This window comes from Penicillium alfredii, assembly GCF_028826965.1.
Source record: "Penicillium alfredii strain IBT 34128 chromosome Unknown utg000007l_segment0_segment0, whole genome shotgun sequence".
NCBI classification, from domain to species: domain Eukaryota; kingdom Fungi; phylum Ascomycota; class Eurotiomycetes; order Eurotiales; family Aspergillaceae; genus Penicillium; species Penicillium alfredii.
The window spans coordinates 659,432-678,339 of NW_026622704.1; the positions used below are offsets into that span (position 1 = coordinate 659,432).

General features: G+C 52.9%; 7 protein-coding genes across 7 annotated transcripts; 4 read left to right on the top strand and 3 right to left on the bottom strand.

Moving 5' to 3' along the window:
• Window positions 1-942: 942 nt before the first annotated feature.
• On the bottom strand, window positions 943-3,755 carry NUU61_004929 (putative RNA-binding protein (Nab3); the record flags this gene model as incomplete). Its single annotated transcript, XM_056655511.1, has 5 exons — window positions 943-1,493; window positions 1,551-1,771; window positions 1,824-2,323; window positions 2,395-2,555; window positions 2,657-3,755. 5 exons carry the CDS (start codon window positions 3,753-3,755, stop codon window positions 943-945), a joined length of 2,532 nt encoding a protein of 843 aa, XP_056511124.1.
• Window positions 3,756-4,419: 664 nt separating this feature from the next.
• NUU61_004930 (peptidyl-tRNA hydrolase domain protein) lies at window positions 4,420-5,072 on the top strand (the record flags this gene model as incomplete). Its single annotated transcript, XM_056655512.1, has 3 exons — window positions 4,420-4,598; window positions 4,649-4,909; window positions 4,985-5,072. The coding sequence occupies 3 exons, from the start codon at window positions 4,420-4,422 to the stop codon at window positions 5,070-5,072; spliced, it is 528 nt and encodes a 175-aa protein (XP_056511125.1).
• Window positions 5,073-5,160: 88 nt separating this feature from the next.
• NUU61_004931 (snoRNA-binding rRNA-processing protein UTP6) lies at window positions 5,161-6,386 on the bottom strand (the record flags this gene model as incomplete). The annotated part of the gene is made up of 2 exons (XM_056655513.1): window positions 5,161-6,246; window positions 6,297-6,386. 2 exons carry the CDS (start codon window positions 6,384-6,386, stop codon window positions 5,161-5,163), a joined length of 1,176 nt encoding a protein of 391 aa, XP_056511126.1.
• A 267-nt stretch (window positions 6,387-6,653) lies between these two features.
• Window positions 6,654-9,998, top strand: NUU61_004932 (uncharacterized protein; the record flags this gene model as incomplete). The annotated part of the gene is made up of 8 exons (XM_056655514.1): window positions 6,654-6,692; window positions 6,758-7,304; window positions 7,375-7,501; window positions 7,614-7,652; window positions 7,709-7,793; window positions 7,855-7,900; window positions 7,950-9,757; window positions 9,840-9,998. The coding sequence occupies 8 exons, from the start codon at window positions 6,654-6,656 to the stop codon at window positions 9,996-9,998; spliced, it is 2,850 nt and encodes a 949-aa protein (XP_056511127.1).
• A 1,971-nt stretch (window positions 9,999-11,969) lies between these two features.
• Window positions 11,970-13,164, top strand: NUU61_004933 (uncharacterized protein; the record flags this gene model as incomplete). Its single annotated transcript, XM_056655515.1, has 2 exons — window positions 11,970-12,422; window positions 12,445-13,164. 2 exons carry the CDS (start codon window positions 11,970-11,972, stop codon window positions 13,162-13,164), a joined length of 1,173 nt encoding a protein of 390 aa, XP_056511128.1.
• Window positions 13,165-14,545: 1,381 nt separating this feature from the next.
• On the top strand, window positions 14,546-17,657 carry NUU61_004934 (cleavage polyadenylation factor subunit CFT2; the record flags this gene model as incomplete). Its single annotated transcript, XM_056655516.1, has 2 exons — window positions 14,546-14,694; window positions 14,762-17,657. 2 exons carry the CDS (start codon window positions 14,546-14,548, stop codon window positions 17,655-17,657), a joined length of 3,045 nt encoding a protein of 1,014 aa, XP_056511129.1.
• Window positions 17,658-17,794: 137 nt separating this feature from the next.
• NUU61_004935 (NAD-dependent epimerase/dehydratase family protein) lies at window positions 17,795-18,892 on the bottom strand (the record flags this gene model as incomplete). Its single annotated transcript, XM_056655517.1, has 1 exon — window positions 17,795-18,892. One exon carries the CDS (start codon window positions 18,890-18,892, stop codon window positions 17,795-17,797), a length of 1,098 nt encoding a protein of 365 aa, XP_056511130.1.
• Between the last annotated feature and the right edge of the window lie 16 nt (window positions 18,893-18,908).

The following is an 18,908-nucleotide window of genomic DNA, read 5'->3' on the forward strand; positions in this document are numbered from 1 at the left end:
TGTATGAGATGATATACTAACAGGCACAGATGCCCATATGCAGTCGGCAACACCCTCACACTCCATCTCAGCACCCCGCATGATGGACAGACAGCAGAGGCCACAATCACCAAAGTATTCAAACCATTCATCCAAGACGGCTATGCACCGCCATTCACCGCCAAATTTGACTCAGGCGATACCGCGGACCTCGAGTTTCGCCAATTGCAAGTTCCGGCGTGAATACCTGGATGATGAAGACTGGAGAAAGTGGCAGGCTCGTCAGGATGAAGAGGGTGCGGTGGGAGATTTACTATGCACCGGAAACTGCACGAGATCTCGCCCGGGTCGTTTACGTACCACCGATCTCACCGATCGAAAAAGCCGGACTAGGATTTTATGAGAGAGAATCTCTGAGAGAAGAGATTCAGTGCGATGTGAGCTATTCTTGAGGCTTAGCCTCTGACGAATATGAGACGAGGGCATCACTATCTTCATGGAGTACTTTCATGGAATGGCTATGTCAATAACCTTGCTTCTCGTATAACCATAGATTCTGGAGAACACTCTGTGCCTCAAGGACAAGGCCTGTTCATATTATCTCCACCCTGCTCACTGATCGAGCAAGAAGACCTCGAACGTACACGATTGAGATGAGTTGAAAAAAGAGACCCCGACCTGAACACCACCTGTTACCACAGAATCTAACATCTTGGTGCCCAAGGAAAGCCCTGAGGAAACACTAAACGCCTGCTGTTGCTGATGCTGGATCGTTGCCAGCACGAAACGGGGAAAAACGAATCAAGCCGTCGAACCCCACAAAGGGGATTGCTATAACGCCGTGCTCCCAAATTCAAAAAATAAAAAATAAAAAAATAAAGGAAAAACAAGATAAGAAAACAATATTCACACTCCGGGAATGAAATGGATGAAGACAATCACAGAGAGAAGAGAGTCGTAGAATCATTGCTTCCACTTGGCCAAGTGGTTCATGATGTTCTGGACCTGAGGACCACCGGGTGCCTGGCCCTGCGGCTGTTGTCCCCCGAGACCCTTGGCGAGAAGCGAAAGCAGGTTGGGGTCCGAGACAACGGGTGCAGCTGGAGGCTGCAGGCTGAACGGTGGAGGGAGGGGTGGCTGGGGGTTTGCCGAGACCGGAGGTGGCCGAGTTGCATTGGTTAGAAGCGTGGCGAGATCAGCGGGTGGAGGTGGGTTGGGAGAAGAAAAGGGGGATTGCGTAGCCGACACAGGCTGCGATTGGGGCTGGGGAGGCCGCTGGAGTGCCGACAGCAGGGATTGAAGACTGGGGCCGTCCAGAGAGCTGATGAGGTTGGCAATGTTGGGAGGGTTGGTGAGCCCGGGGAGCGCGGGCTGAGGAACCGGCAGAGCCGGCACTGAGGCAACCCCGAACGCAGGATTGGGGGCAAAGGTCGCCGGGGGACCACCTCGCTGCATGGCCTGAGCTTGGTGGAACATGACCTCGGCGGCAATACTGGGATCAACCTCGGGGTAATCTGAGGATCGTGGGTTAGCAGGTAATGACCACAAAATACCCTGAATCTAGTACTCACCACTGAAGCGAACGTTTTCCGGGCCCGCAGTTCGATCAAAGATCTGAAGGGGAATCTTCCTGGAAAACTGATTGGGCCGTGAAAGTCGAACAACCGCAAGAACCCCTTCGACGAATTGGCGATGAACTGCCGCACCAAGAGGGATCCGCGGACCAAGCACCAGGACATCTACCCGCAAGCCGCGGTTGCGAAAGGCGTTCTCGACATGGAGGACGAAGTTCCTAGAACGAGTCAGTTCTGCTATCACGGACCAAAAAGTTCCATTATAAAGACCAACCTGTCGATTTCTTCCAGAACGAGAATCTGTACTTCTGGCACTTCTCGTGGGGTACGTCTTGGCACGGGTAACTCTGCCTCCCCTTCGTAAACACCACGGGGTCTGGGACTTGGGCTGCGATACCGACGGTCCCGAGCGTACGGGGAGCGCGGGGAGCGAGGAGAACGAGAACGCCTTCGGTCCCGACGATCAAATCTCTCTGGGGTCCTGTCCCGCGATCGGTACCCATCTCTGCCACGGAAAGGTCGGGGTGAAGGCGATCGCGGAGGTCGATAATCGTCGCGTCGGCGAAGCGAGGGCTCGTCCCGGAAATCACTGAACGGCAGTCGGGGTGGCTCATACGACCGGTCATAACGATCACCCGGTGCTCGAACATTGCTTCGGGCGGGGCCACCACGACTAAACTCCGGCGACCGCGAGCGACGAGGTGGAGGGGCACGAACAGGCTCTGGCGGAGCGGGCCTGGTTGGGCGTTGGGGTTTCGAAATTTCAAGATCTATGAAAAAGTTAGTAGACAGTTTATCAAAATGGTCAACTCGAGCACGCACGTATTTTCCTGCCTCGCACTAAAGCTCCCTGCTCGGCCTGAAGTGCTGCATGACAAGAACCCGCTTCGAGGAATTGTATAAACCCATAGGCCTGCTTGATCGAGATTTGGGCCAGTTTGCCATACTGGTGGAAGATATGGAACATGTCTCTCTTGGTCACTCTTTCGGTGGGGAGGTTGCCTGGGTGAAAGCGAGAGTCAGATAAGAAAATAATAATAATAATAATAATAATAATAATAATAATAGGCATGGGTTGGCAGGGGACCAAGTGTGATACTGACCAACAAACAACCTCGACCCCATTGGGAATCGATCCCAGAGACCCTCGGTCACATATATTCTCTCATTGTGGAGAAACTCATCGTATTTTCTTTGAACTTCAGGGGCCCAGGGTGAATCATCGTCCGTTCCCTTGACCGGACGGGCCTGCTTCTCGACACGGCCTTTGTTGGAGGCTGTCTGGTTGGGCGGTTCTTGGGAAGAGGATTGAGATTCTGCAGTGTGCTGGAAGCTGGCAACAGGGGGCGGGGGCAGACTGCTGGCACCTGTCGCAGTGCCTGGGGCAGCCGAGGGCAAGGAGGGAGCAAAGGATTGGTGGTTACTGGGCGTTGGTGTATAGGTGGAGGGTATAGGGGCAGCAGAGCTGTCGGGAGCAGGGGGAAGCTCATAACCACCATCAAGCGGGGCGTAGGGAGGGAGAGAAGGGTCTTGGGGCAGAGGCCGGTTAGGGAGGCCCTGGGGTTGGAGAGATTCGTCCGGAGGTGCTTGATGGAAAGACGAGTTTTCTGCTAGATTAGGGCCCGCTGCAGTGGCCGACGTCGATGCAGTGGGATGGTGAGAGAGGTTATCCAGAAGAGTCTGGAAATTGACGCCTGTGTTAGAGCCTGGATCATCCTTCTCGATATCTAGGCGACCCGAACCCCCCGACTGTTCGTTGCTGGCATTTTCTATCTCCGTGGCATTCTGAGTAACCGGAGCCACGGGAGGTGCATGGGAGCCATGGGGATTTGGGGGAGCAAGGCGGTTTGCATCACCCGAGCTGTCCCCGGAAGCAGGCCCAGATATAAAGTCCGCAGAAACAGTCATATCATTGTGTGAAGCCCGGTCCATCGGCTGAGAGCCCTGAAAGCTACCTGAGTCCCGGACCTGCTGTCCTGGTTCCTGACCATCCTTGGGAAGCACCCGCGACCATCTATCATCCTCAGTCTGCGGGGCTTGGTACTCCGAGCGTTCATAGGTCGACGTATCGTTGAAAACAGGGTCCATTTGATTCTCCAGAACAGGGATATTGGCTGGCTCCGGGATGTGTAACGGACGAGGGCTTTCCGGAGTCAGGGTCTTTCCGCGGAAGTGAAGAGCTTCATCAGGACTGCGCGTCATGTAGACTGAGAGGAGGAGGGCGATTCATCTACAACGGACAAGAAAAAAGAGAGAAAGCAGTAAATCAGGGGGTAGTGAAGAGGGTAACGGAAGGATAAAAGAGGGCCGGTGTCAGATGAATTTTCGCAATCGCAAGCTAAGGTGGGGCGATCTTGAGAAAAAATAGCACTTGGCCAGCTTTTTGGTTTTTTGGCGGGCGGTGAGCCCTAAGCCAGGGAGGAAAGAGATGAAGAGATGAAGAGATGAAGACCTTTTTTTTTTACACCTAAAGAAAAAGAAGAGTTGGGGGAAAGAAAGAAGGGAGAAGGAAGATAGGGAGGGGGCAAAGGGAACACGTTTGGGAGAAGAAGATTCTGGTTGCATTTGCCTAACCTAGAGTCTGCAGGGTACGGGCGAAGTACATGAGCTGGTGCAGGATTTTGCATAGTAACTAGGGGTACTTGCGCGGTAAACCTTGTCCAGACCACAGTAAAAACCCATAGTTTCCGCCAATGGAGTGCTTGATCCTCAGGCTCCAAATCGGGGCCAGGCCACACCTGCGTGACTCTGCCAATTTAATTAGTCACAGCTCTCTCTCTCCTTAGCTCCACTTCCTTCTCTTTCCTTTACTTGTCCCTGGTTGTATCATAACATACATGAAGATACATAAAGATACATGAGGATCATGTTTCGATCCTGTCTAACCCCATTCAGGCGCTTTGCATCTCGCAGTGATGGCGACATTACAGATGTCCAACGGGCAAGGGATTGGCTTGCAACCCTTAGCTCCAAGACCCTCCCCCGCCATATCTGCGAGGTCTCCTTTAGTCGCTCTAGTGGCCCGGGCGGGCAGAATGTGAACAAGTCAGTGCCCCCTCTCTTGGAGGGTTGTGGGAATGCTGACGGCATGACAGGGTCAACTCCAAAGCCACGTTGAAAGTACCATTGAATTCCCTTCTGCCACTGGTGCCCCGTCTCCTCCACTCTGAGCTGCGAGCTTCGCGCTATATGACCGATCGGTCCCAGAGTCTGATCATCCAGTCTGATGGGGAACGGAAGCAGTCCAACAATGTGGAGGCCTGCTTTGAGAAGTTTTACCAGATCCTGGAAAGCTCGGCAAAACAGGTCATTCCAGGGGAGACGTCCGAGGAGCAGAGAAAGCATGTACAGAACCTGTAAGCTTCCTTACCTTGATATTCCCTGCTACTGCCTGCTATTTGGGGTATCAAATCGGTCTAACAACAACCTAGGAAGCGTGCTTCAAACGAAGCTCGACTCAAGTCCAAGAAACTACACAGCAGTAAGAAAAGCAGTCGGAGGACTAAATACGATGATTGATCAGACACCTTGCCCGTGGGCCCTTAGTCTGGGATTTGAAATTGACCTCCCAACGCCTCTCGCCAGTACACTAATGCTACATTTTTGATTATGCTCGGTCGGCACTGCGAATGGTGGCTGCAATGACCTTCTGCAAGGAAGGATCCAATCCCTCGGTTTGCCCGATGGGTTGCAACCAATCCACAACCTCGCGTGCAAGATCGCTGCTCAGATGGGACTCCTTCAATCGAGCGAGGGAGCTCCCCAACGCCCGTGGGAACTCGGCCGATGTGGTATGGACCCCAGCAGTGGGGAACCTGATATAGCAGATCTGCATCCGGGGGCTGGCCGGCTTGTTTGCCTGCATGGCCTCCACCACATGTCCGAGGATCTTGCGCAGACATGGCACATCCTGGAACTCCCATGCCATCTTGTAGAACTCCAGTCCAAACCGATCGTCGTTGTTGAAGTGTTTCATGGCGGCATCGAAAATGGCCAGCGGAATCGCACCACTCAAGGCCGGCGTGGAGTTGAGGGCCTGCAATGCACCCTGATCCACCTCTCCATCCTCTCCCACACTCGGGTTGACGTCTTCTCCGGTGATTTGTGGCAACGAAATCATGTCGGCGTCGGCATCGAATCCTCCATCCTGAGCCACGTTGGGCTGTTGGGCCTCCGCATCCAAGCCCAGGATCCGTTGGCGACCGACCAACTTCGCAATGTAGATCAGTTCCAACTTCGCATATTGGATCCATAGCGTCCTTGCGCTTTTGCAAAACCGCAGCCCGCGCTGCATATAACTCCGCGCTTGTGTCATATCCGCATGGTCATCCAATACATATTTGGCAGCGTAAACCCATAGCTCCGCACTCGTGGGGTGTAACCGAAGAGCATCGGTAAAGATCATGGTCAACTTTTTGTGCGCTTTCTGTTTTCGAGCATATTCGATATATTGAACCCATAGATTGAGGTCGCCGTGGAATTTGCGGGTGGCTCGGTCGAGGATGAAGAAAATTCGTCGCTGTCCGCTGTACCCTGCAGACCGGATCCCGAGTCGCTTTACTCGCTTCTTCCGCAGAATATCGAGATTCATTTCGTACTCGGCATAGCGCACGAAATCAGCAGGCTGAGCCCCGCGCGCATTGAGTTTGTGCTCAAAATCGGATCGTTTCTTGACAATCGAGGTGATTTCGTCCTAGAGCTCATCAGCATGTTACTCACCGGGCGCAAGATCCCCGGGCGTACCTTGGTAAAAATATTCTTACGCTCATATTCTTTGAGCTCTGGCACCGACTGCTCGAGATAAAATCGAGCTTTGTCTGTTGCGGCGGACATGGTTGCGTGTTGCAAAGAAGAAAAAAAGCGGCATCCCGCAACATCAAAAAAAAAGCACCGATCAGGGCCCGAGGCTAACCACATACGGCTAGTCCAAAGGACACTCTGGAGCACCGGACGATCCGAACGTTGTTTTCCTCAGGGGCCGTTGCTGTCTACATTGTCACACGCTCTTTTCTTTTCTTTTCTATTTCCCCCTTGTTCTCGTCGCTCTTTTCAATTCCTCGGTCTCTATATAACCGCGGGGATTTTGTGTGCCTCTGCGCCATGGCACCCAGGTACAAGGATGGAGATGCCGTGGTCGCCGTAAGTGCCTCTCCACACGCGACATCATTTCTAGATCTGGGGCTGACAGGGCCTTTTTTTTGCAGGTGAGCGGTAAATGGATATCATGGGCCCATACAGCCTTTGCCTATGCGGCGTTCCTCAGCGCGTTGATGGTCGGAGTCGCCCTGCATTACCACAAGATCGTGCAAAATGAACACTACGGCTACCCCGACGAATGGTTCCCCTCCGTGTCCGCTACAATCGGCGATCGATACCCCGAACGATCCTTCTTCCAGGTGTTTATTGCGATCACTTCCGGTCCTCGCTTCGCGCTGGTGTTCCTGTGGTACATTCTCACTGCGCGCCCCAACTCCAGCCTGCCCAAGGTGGTTGCGGGCGTCGGTATCTTTCGGACCTTGACGTGCGGTGGCTGGACATATGTCACCTCGACCGATGACCACGACTGGCATGACATCTTTATGATCTCGTATCTGGTCGCGACTTTGCCCTGGACTCTGGGCTGCCTTGCGCTCAGCCCGAACAACCGCCGTGCCGTCAAGTACCGCAAGATCATGGCCAGCTTGTTTTTTGGAACCTTGGTGCCATTGATCTACTTCTTCATTCAGCACAAGGTGCACAAGGTCGCTGGTGGTAAGTCCTGATACACATTGAGCCATTCTATTTGTCATTCCTAGGTTTCTGACCTGTCGCTTTTTTCCAGCCTACACCAAATACGCCTTCTTCGAGTGGTCCCTGATTTTGTTTGACGTGGGCTTCGATGCCATCACCGCCCTCGACTTTGAGAGCTTCGAACTCGTCATCAGGGATGTCAAGGGCGTCAGCAGAGGGTATGTACAATGGCTTCCGAAATGACACTACCCATCGCAAATGTATAATGCCGAGAACAAACAATTTTATTGGATATGAAAACGAAGCATTGTCTAAAATATCTCCCATCAGGCAGTTGAAGACGACTGCGGACTCTGTCCTCGAAAAAGAGTGTGTACAATCCCATAAAAAGCCACCCATGTCCCCGAGGTTAACCACGTAAGTAGGAAGGGCAAACCTGTGGGCAACACGTTCGGCGAGGGCTTCTTCTGGACTGAGATCATCGATGCCGCTGCTGATGTCTATAATGGGGTAAGCTTTTGATCCTGGTCTCCAATATCTATCTTCATCATGGCTGACGATGGATGGCTAGTTTGTCTTCTGGACTATTGTGACCGCTCTTCCTGTGCTTGTTTGGTGTAAGTGGTCTATCTGTTCCCTACGTCAGCCCTTGTCTAACAGCAACAGACTTCCCTCTGTGGCATATGGGTATCTCTGGTTACGAGGTCGCCATCACGGCTTGCACTTCTCCTTTGCTCTTCGCCATCCCGTCCTTGAGATATGCTGCCGTGAAAAACTTGCGACTGCTTCACCTGCTCTCGGTGGTTGGCTTGCTTGCTTATAGGTTCCAAGACCCTGCCAACCGCCTCTTCGTGACGAGCTTTGCTCTTTTTACCACCTGTGCCGCGTGGACTGCCGGCTTCTTTGCCGAGAGGGCGAACACACCCCGTCTGGAGACTCGTATCATGGCATGGGGAATTGGTTTGATCATGTCCGTTGTTGCCAAGTTTGCATGCAAGACCAACAACCCGCTCTGGCCTATTGTTCACGCTGAGAATGGCGGCTGGAACAAGCTCGGGCTTTTTATCGCGATCTTCGCCGTCTTGAGGTCCCAACGAGGCTCGACTACCAGCGGCGGCGACTATTTGCCCGCGAGCGCCAAGAAGGGCTCGTCGGTCCTGGCTGCCTTTGGGTTCGGGGGTTTGGTCTTCGCGATCGTTTCGCTGTTGACTGATTCCAGCACCATGATTTCATGGGTGTGGGATGGATACCCTGTGCGCGGTCCCATTGCCGTACCCCATGGTGCCGTGACAATCTTCGTCATGGGTGCCGGCCTGGTGTACGGTGTGTTCCACCCTGCGGTGGCCGGAAGCTGGACTGCCTTTGGTATCGGCGCCATTGGAGCTACTCTTCTCACTTGCTACCACCACTGGACCGGATACTATGGCGCCCTTACCTTTGCGTTTTACATCATGGCCGTCGCCCCGGTCTTGGTGACCTCTTGTGTCCGTCATTCGCCTGCGACGACTTTCGGTCTTGGTTTCTTCGTCTATGTTTTCTTCACTCTCTTCCACGTCTGGGTTGTCGCCTATGCGTTTGTGCCGGGCGGACCGCTGGTTCGCGAGCACACGGATTGGGTCATGATCACAACCATGCTTGCCATTGGTGCGGGTGTCTTTTCGGCCGCCACGTCGAACTCGACTCGTTCCCGCAACAAGCCCATTAGCCCCAATAGCAAGAGGCAACGGTCGTACTATGTTTATGTCCTTGCTGCGCTGCAGCTGCTTTCCATCTCGGTGGCCTACCTGCGCTTCCCGACCAACGACTACACGCCCTATCACAAGGATGACAAGGTTGTGACGGCCGGTATCTGGACTGTCCACTTCGGACTGGACAACAACATGTGGTCGTCGGAGCGCCGCATGCGCGATGTCATCGCCGAGCTCGAGCTGGATGTCATCGGCTTCCTCGAATCCGACAACCAACGCATCATCATGGGCAACAAAGATATCACCCAATTCATTGCTGAGGACCTCGGCTACTACGCGGACTTTGGCCCCGGTCCCAACAAGCACACCTGGGGCGCTGGACTGCTGTCCAAGTTCCCCATCGTCAAGTCCACCCACCATCTCCTCCCCTCGCCCGTCGGCGAGCTGGCCCCCGCCATCCATGCCACTCTCGACATGTACGGCGAGTTGGTCGATGTGGTCGTCTTTCACTCCGGCCAGGAAGAAGACCCCGAGGACCGTCGCCTCCAGTCCGAGTATCTGTCGAAATTAATGGGTAATTCCCCGCGGCCCCTGATTCTGCTCAGCTACCTGGTCACCAAGCCTCTCGAAGGCAACTACAACACCTACGTCAGCGACGTGAGTGGAATGAAGGATATCGACCCCACCGACTGGGACCGCTGGTGTGAGTACGTTCTCTACAAGAATGTCAAGCGGACCGGCTATGCCAGAATCAGTCGCGACACCATCACAGATACGGAAATCCAGGTAAGTTTGAGTTTCGTGTGTCGGTTGGCAACACTTGACTTGATTTGCATTGTTCAGCATCTAACCATTCGGTGATCTATAGGTTGGCAAATTCGTCATCGGCGAGCCCGAGCCCGAGAACGAAATGCGCATCCCCGAGGAAATGGTCCCCGCTGGACGCCGGTTCCCTGCTCTGTTCCGTGGCCAGGGAGTGCGTGGTCACCGATACCACGTCTTCGACGAGCCTCGGTACTGGCAATAGGTGCTAGCATAATGGCAGCGAGCCTTACCTTAGCTTTTCTTTTTCTTGTTTTCGCATCTCGCGTCATTGCGGATGAACAAGCAAACAAAATATTCAGCTTTGGGGTCATACACAGACCCAAGGGCGACGGTTCTGTTGCATGGTGGAATAATTCGAAAGAAGAAGGGCGGACACATTCCAGTATTGTTTGTAGCTGAGCCTGTCCAGAATTAGTTCTATGTTGAATCCTGGACACAATTCCTGTTCATCTGTTTTTCCTTTCTCCCTATTCTTAAGATTTGCTCGATGATTTTGTAGAGTTCACCACACGGAGTATAGTGATATCGGTGATCCTCGCGCGGTCTCTTCGAGATCTTCGGGAATGTGGGAGGTCTGTCATCAGGGCACCACGAGCGGCCTGTGCACGTTGTTTCAATCTTTTCTTTGTTTTATTGCATTGACTCTTCCTCTCCCTCTCCCTGGTGGCTTGCTACTATTTCGGGGCCACTAAATCCTGCGTGGGGCTTTGAACTGGACCTCTTTGTTCATAGCAGAACCCTAGCGGCCATCAGCAACCCTAGCCTACCATCGACCAAACCGAATTCATTGTTCAATGTATAAATTCTAGTATTTGTTTTCGAAATAATTCCTCTAGACTTCAGCCTAATTCCTCCATATAAGATCATCACGCCAGTAGAGTCACATGCCCACATTCCAGAGAAGTGAGCTAATTACCCAATTCAACAACTCCTTTGCTACCGACATGGCCGCACAGACAACCCCGGCTTGATTTTCTCCAGCTCGTTTTGTTCTTTTTGGTCTTTTGATCGGGAATCGGTGCCGAGAGCTCGAAGAATCCTCCGGGGAATGCACCCTGTCTTTGTCCATGCTCTTGCGAGACTGGGGGAAGAGGCCCGTGGCCTCTTCCTTGCAGGTGGGAGAGGACTCGTGGTCTTGGTAGATGATGTTGCTCAATGAACCTTGGAATTAGTCTCGATATTAATGGAAAAATGGTCTTTGTTGAATGTTTACAAGCATGGTTCATGGTTCATCGTTGCTTTCACTCGAGGCACGGGTGTCCACTCCCGTAGCCCTAATCGCTCCGCTCGTCCCCCTTAGGCCATTCCCTTTTCATCCGGGGAAATGCGTCGATCCTACTGAATAGAAAGTCATCACGAGTATCTGTGCACTGCTCAAGGGTGCTGAAGGGCTTAGTCACAAAAAAACAAAAACAAAAAAAAAAAAAGCTCCCACGGGTTCGCCAATCCACGCCACAAATTTTCCACTTCCGAGCAGTCATCTGAGCTCGAGGCGCGAAGCGTCTTGTCTCTTGGCTCAATATAGTCATGCTTTCTTGCTGTAATATGCTGCAGCTGACCTTCTCGGAGTATTCGCTCCAAAACGAAGATTTCGTTGCAGTGATACGCTGTCTCTCTGCGAACCCTCCCTTGTTGGTTATGGTTTAGTTTGCGCCTCTTCGTGTCACAATTCCTCTACATTATTTGTGGATGAGACCTGTTTATTCCTTTGTTTCAAGACTCTGTTACTGAAGGCACAAATCTCACGCATCTAGTCTCTTGCAGCGCTGCCGGCTGGGACATTGAGCTGGAAAGCCAAGTGGAATGCGACGCGAAACACTCTTTGTCACCAATCACCAAATCAACAGTCACCTTTTGATTCAAAGGCTCGCCTGCTAAATAAAGAAACCGTGTTTTCTAGGCCTGAGGTCTTTGTTTCGGGTATGTGTCCCCACTTGAAACTGATGTGTTTGGACAGTTGAGTTGATAGCTGGAAATTCTATTAATACAAAGACACATCCTCGCTCTTCCACTACATCTTGAGAACGAGCTATCTCTTGACATACCAGCTTGATACATCCATATCCTAATCCATTGTGAGTAATCCAGGTGGAGAATTTGCTTCATCTTCTTACCTATGGCTGACATATAAAGTGGATGCTCACTAGATATCCAACACATACCACTAGGCACTATGGCGGCACCGCGTCAGAAGCAAATGGGGAGGAAGCGCAATTCTGAAAGTTTGGAGACAGAGCCCTCACTGGCCAAAAAGGCCAAGACGTCGCAGGGCAACCATCCAGGTGCTGTTTCGGGGCAACTGAAACGGCCTTCCAAGGCAGCGGTGCCAAATTTCAGCAAGCCGCAAGAACTCAACCTTCGCAGCTCATCCCGTGATCTTGGATTTCTGAAGCCTCCACTGGAGCTCAAGCCGACTGATGAGGATTTTCGTGCGGGGCATCAGAACCCGAAGGACCATTCTTCATGCGAGCTTGATGTACTTCACTGGCCCAAGATTTCGTTCGGGGACGATACTCCTCAGCCTCGTTGGCTCGTCACGCGAGACAGGATTTCTCCGTCACGGGGGGAGAACCTCTCAGATGAGGTGGACCAATCTCAGGCTGGGCCAGCTATCCCGACAGGCTATGTCCAGGGGGAAACCACCCCAGGCCCTTGACGCAGACACAGGGCTTGGGGGTCTGGTTTGGACATTTGATGCAGGCCCGGCATCAGGCTGGAACCAGCTGGCTCAAGACCAATTGTACGAGTACGCGTTCCGGCATCTCGAAGATGCCCTCAAGGATTTATTCACTCGGGACCAGTTCCGTTCCGCCATCCTTGACAGTCCACTTGCCTCGATCGCGAAGAACATGAAAGATCCACTGCCGCCTCTCCCAGCTGCGCCAACGACATGTTACTTTGGAGAAACGAGAGGCATGCACTGTATTGTGAACGCTCCCACACGCATCGGCCAGGCCATGTACTATCTCAACAACTACAAGCGGCCGTCGATGACCATGCGGCCGGGTCTCCAAACCCGGCCCTCGAACATGCACACCCTCGCCGCGAAGGTATTCCACCACATGAAAGGGACGTTGGGACCCCCGAGCTCCCAGATCACTCCGGAAAATACAGCATACATATGCCGCACACAGTCCGCAGAGCTTCGTCGATTGGAAGAGAGCAGAAAACAACACCGGGTCAACGAATATGACCCGGAAAGAATGCAAGACATTCCCACCTCGGGCCGGCTCTCGCCCCTGCCGCTAGAAGATGGAGGCAAAATCGGCCGCATCGGTGAGTACAAATGTGTCTGGTACAGCGTTATTGTTCTGGTGCTCAGCATGTTCCTGTGCCTCTTCCTGTATTCCTTCAAGGTGATCCGGTGATGTAATTAGGAATGTGTCAATGTCAGCCTCCAAGTCCTCTCTTGCTTCCTTGGAGGATGTCATGCATGGCTTTTGGTTGGTTGTCGAGTCATGGAGAACCTCAGAGTCGGGGGCTCTTGCTGACATTCTTCCCTGTAACCCCTTGCATGTCACATACCAATCCAATCATTCTGGGTGGAATCATATGGGTGTTTGGTCTGTATGGAGAGAGAGTTGTGCTAACTTGAGAACTTTGCATGATAGGCGCCGAGACAACGATTATCGAATCCTTGGAAGATTATGCTTCTTTCGAGAGTCGCCAAGGGACCACCGAAGGTCAGGCTGGAGGGCAGAAGATTGGGGAGAGAGAAGAAAAAAGAGGAACAAGTTCGATCCTACAGTCGAGAAAAAGTACTGGGACGACTGCAAAGCTGCTTGCAACGATGTGGATACTATCCCGGCTTACTTCCCACAACCCAACGCCGTTTGCTAGGTTAGGTCGTGGGCAGGGTCCAAGGTACTGCCAACTGTTGCAGCTCAAGTCAAGGCTCGAATGCTTGGGTTTAGCACTCCAACACGGGTCTTGGGTTGAGGGGTCTGAGACAGAGTGGTTGAGATCAGATATCTCGTGCTGTTTATGCTTGATTCAGACTGGGCTGAGCTGTCTTGGTCTTTGGGGTATGCTCTTGCTTTAATTTTTTTTTTCTCTAGACATTTACCATTATTTTGTGTTTTTAGTATCTGCTATTAAAATGAATTCTGCGTTCTATATTCGGGCATGATTTCTATTAGCATGGGACGAATACTATAGCTGCTGGCTCCACTTAAAACCAACGGTATAGTTACTGAATTAATATAAAGCAGATGCTTATTCTAAAATGAAGAATTTCCTTATTAGACAAAAGAGATCCTGTGCCAATAAGGGGGACTCATTGTTTGAGCCGAGATATGAGGTCCTAGGGCTTTAATTCTTCGAGAGTCCTTCCGGCGGGAAGGAGACCTTTGCTTTGAATTTTGCTTCTCTTACCAAAAAGTTATATATCTGGAAAACTAGAAAAGTATATCTCTTGAGAATGACTATGATCATCATTGTTAACATCGGTTGAGAAAAGAAAGAAAGATAGCTGTATACTTACCGGTCACCTGACAATACAAACATAACAAACACTACCAGCAACGGCAGTTGTATCTCGCGCGACGATCTGCCCTTCTCACGCTCCTTCGGTCACTTGTGTCGGCTTCGGACCGCCGTATATGATAATGCGACAATGAACCCACCTTCTTTCTGAACGACAATCTTAATTTTTGACCGGATTAGGCCTGTCCTTTCTGTTACGCGAACCCCCAATCCTGCTGAACGAGCGGCTCCCAATTTGGCCGCAAGTGACAGCAGACGTTCAAGATGTTTACCTTCACCCCTCTGCTGGGCGCACAGTCCTCTTCATCGAGGGCGTCGCAGTCAATCTTGGAGCTGGATGGAGGGATCAATATTCTGGTGGATGTCGGTTGGGACGATACGTTTGACACCGTCGACTTGGCGGAGTTGGAGAAGTGAGTTTGCAATTGGCGGTTTGCTTAGCGCTCACACAACTTGAGCTAATCTCCTTTCTTACAATAGACATATTCCTACACTCTCCCTCATTCTTTTGACACATGCGACGCCGGCGCATATCGGTGCCTTTGTCCATTGTTGCAAAACATTCCCCCTCTTTACTCAAATCCCTATCTATGCGACGAGTCCCGTTATCGCCCTTGGCCGTACACTTTTGCAGGATCTCTATGGTTCCGCGCCACTTGCTGCGACATTCCTACCTCAAGCGTCGATTTCAGAGCCTGGCGCGTCTTCAACGGCATCTGCGGTAGGCTCGGTTGGCGGACTGCGGGGAGACGCTGAAGCTGCTGGCAGCACGGGACGGATTCTTCTTCAACCGCCGACAACAGAGGAAATAGCTCGCTACTTCTCTATCATCCAGCCGCTCAAATATTCGCAACCACACCAACCGGTGCCCTCTCCGTTTTCGCCACCGCTGAATGACCTGACACTTACCGCCTACAATGCTGGACACACCGTCGGTGGAACAATATGGCACATTCAGCACGGGATGGAGTCTATTGTCTACGCCGTGGATTGGAACCAGGCCCGTGAGAGCGTCGTGGCAGGTGCTTCATGGTTTGGCGGCTCGGGGGCCAGCGGAACAGAGGTTATTGAACAACTGCGGAAACCCACGGCCTTAATCTGCAGTAGCAAAGGCGGCGACAAATTTGCTCCCTCGGGAGGTCGCAAAAAACGAGATGATCTCTTGCTCGACATGATACGGAGTAGTCTCGCGAAAGGCGGTACCGTTCTCATCCCGACGGATACTAGCGCACGCGTCTTGGAGTTAGCATATGCATTAGAGCATGCTTGGCGAGATGCTGCGACTGGTGACAAGGAGGATGTGCTTCAGGGTGCCGGGTTATACCTGGCCGGCAGAAAGGTCAACACGACCATGAGATTGGCTCGAAGTATGCTGGAATGGATGGACGAGAACATTGTTCGCGAATTTGAAGCTGCTGAGGGGGTCGATGCAACGGCTGGTCAAAGACCAGGCGGGCAGGGCCAGGACAAGAACGCGAGCAAGGGCGTTGGACCGTTTACCTTCAAGCATCTCAGGACTATTGAGCGCCAAAAGCGACTTGAGAAGCTTCTGGCAGACCAAGGACCCAAAGTTATTCTTGCTTCCGATACTTCGTTGGCTTGGGGCTTCTCCAAGGAGTCTTTACGCCAGGTGGCCAGTGGGCCCAATAATCTGCTGTTATTGACGGAGTCTTTCCGCAAAGAAAAGACAGAAGCGGCCGTGGAGGAAACACCCGACGAAATGACCCTTGGTGGCATCATCTGGCAGTGGTACGAAGAGCGACAGGACGGTGTGGCCCTCGAGAAGGGGTCAGATGGGGAGTTGATCGAACAAGTCCACAGTGGCGGACGCGACTTGACGTGGTCGGACGTGCACCGAGCACCCCTTGAAGCCGGGGAGCAGCTGCTTTACCAACAGTATCTCGCGACCAAACGTCAACTTGAAGATACGTCTCAGACTCGAGGCCAGGAAAACCTCGAGACTGCAGCGGATGCTCTCGACGACAGGTCCAGTTCAACATCTTCCGAGGATTCAGAATCGGAGCAGCAGGGTCGAGCGTTGAACTTTTCGACATCACTCGCCCACGCTAACCGGAACAAGCTTGCGCTCAGCGACCAGGATCTGGGAATCAACATCCTCCTTCGGCGTAAAAATGTGTACGACTATGATGTTCGTGGAAAGAAAGGCCGCGAGCGCATGTTCCCCTACGTGGCCCCAAGGAAGAAAGGAGACGAATACGGAGAATTCATTCGCCCTGAAGAATATCTGCGAGCAGAGGAGCGCGAAGAGATCGACATGCAGCAACGGCGGTCCGACGCGCAGACTAAGTTGGGTCAAAAGCGGCTTTGGGATGAGACTGTTGGGCCTAGTGGGCGTCGATCATCTGGTGGTGCAGTGGGACGTAAACGTCAGCAGCTGACCCGGGACGGCCAAAGACTGGATTCAAACGCAGCCGATGACCTGAGCATTGCCTCAGATGCTGAAGGTGCCGACGTCGCGGCATCCTCAGACGATGAAGCAAACACCCAAGGGTTCGAAGGACCGGCAAAGGCTGTGTATAACAAGGAGACCATCACGATTAACGCTCGAATTGCGTTCGTCGACTTCACGGGCATGCACGACAAGCGCAGCTTGGAGATGTTGATCCCGCTCATCCAGCCTCAGAAATTGATCCTTGTTGGCGGACTGAAGGAAGAGACATTGGCATTAGCCACCGAATGCAAAAAGCTACTAGCGGCCAAACCCGGAATTGATGCCTCTGCTCCTGCCGCAGACGCGTCTGCGATCGTCTTCACGCCTGCCAATGGCGAGCTTGTCGACGCAAGCGTCGATACCAACGCCTGGATGGTCAAGCTGAGCAACGCCCTCGTCCGACGTCTAAACTGGCAGCATGTCCGCAATTTGGGCGTCGTCGCTTTGACCGCCCAGCTGCGAGGACCAAAGCCTGCTGTCGAGGACGAGGATGGTGAAACAGCAGGCAAGAAGATGAAGCTCCTGAAAGATGAAGCCGCCTCCACCGCCGTCGCACCAACGTCAAATGGCAGTGACATCAAGTCCACTGACAAACCCGACGTTCTCCCCTTAATTGACACCCTCCCTGTCAGTCTAGCGGCAGGCACCCGGTCTATGGCTCGGCCACTTCACGTCGGCGACTTGCGTTTGGCAGATCTTCGCAAGCTGATGCAAGCCGCCGGTCACACTGCAGAATTCCGTGGCGAGGGTACGCTGCTGATTGATAAATGTGTGGCAATCCGCAAGTCGGGCACGGGCAAGATCGAGATTGAGGCCACGGCGCAGTCGGCGACCAACCAGCCCGCATTGGGCCGTGGAGCGGGGAGCTTTCTTGCAGTCAAGAAGAAGATCTACGAAGGTTTGGCCGTGGTGGCAGGTAGTTGAGGGCATTCGCATGGCATGCATGTACTTGTACCTTCTTTTTTTCCCCCTGTGTATAAATTCATGATTCACACACAAGACGACTTCCAAACAATAAACAACATTGGCAAATATTAAAACGAAATCCTCATGTCAACCTATCAATCATGCCCAAAACCAACCCCCAGCTTCTCTCCTCGAGCCACTCGAGCAATTTCAGCATTCACTTCCTCTTCCAGAGCTCCCTCCCACTTCGTGAAAGCGCTTTCCCAGCCCAGTCTCTCACGGATTCTCTCACCATGAATTCTCAAGCTACTCCCAAATATAATCTGCCCAAACGGATGCAAGGCAGTGACCTCATCAGCAGTGAGATGGTCCAAGCCATCCTCCAGCGGAATTCGTTTTTCTCTCAGCCGTGACACAATGGCCCGAACATACGAGACTTTATCCGGAGATACCCATCCAGACGTCAAGAAATAGTACCCCTGGTCATTCCAATCGGCCCTGGAAGGCGCCGCCGTAGCAGCAGCAGGGTTGTAGGCGCGGTCCTGCAACTCGCCATAGGCCGCCTCGACCAAGGCGACGATGGCACCCGCAGTATCCTTCACATGCACCATCTCCCACACGTTCTGGCCTTGTTCAACGACGAACGCCCGTTTCCGTTGCATCGTCATGTTGATGTGGTAGTTCGCTCCCTTCTTGAGCGGCCCGCTTCCCACGCCTACCACGGCTGGCGGGCTGACGATCGCAGTGCGAAGACCGTTGGCTGCGTGTTCGGTACCGGTTGCCACAATGCGCTGCTCGGTGGCAGCGTGGATCTGGGTCGAGGGCAATGAGAGGATCGCCGGCAGGTCCGAGGTGTCGTTCCACGACCTACCCGGCGCAAGGCCCGGCGCGAGCGAGAAGTCAAGCACGGTCGCTGCTCCTGACAGGTGGATGTAGTACTTGCAGGACTCCAGGGTGGCTGCCGAACGCACTGCCGATAGGAGCGCGTTGGTTCCGGCGTCGTGGTCGCCGTTGGCTAGTTGCAGGGTGATCGATGCCTTCGCGGCTTCGGTTGCTAATATGTCAGGTGTGTCGAGGGAGCCGAGGACTGTGGACAGCTTTGTGCTGGGGAATGCCGCCTGGATCTTGGACGCTTGGTCTTCGTTTCGTGCGAGCGCCGTGACATTCCAGGTTGGATGTCTTTCCAGCAGTGTGGCGAGCGTCGAGCCGCCGATATAGCCGGATGCGCCGAGGAGAAGGATGCTGATAGTCATGACTGAGCTAACAAGA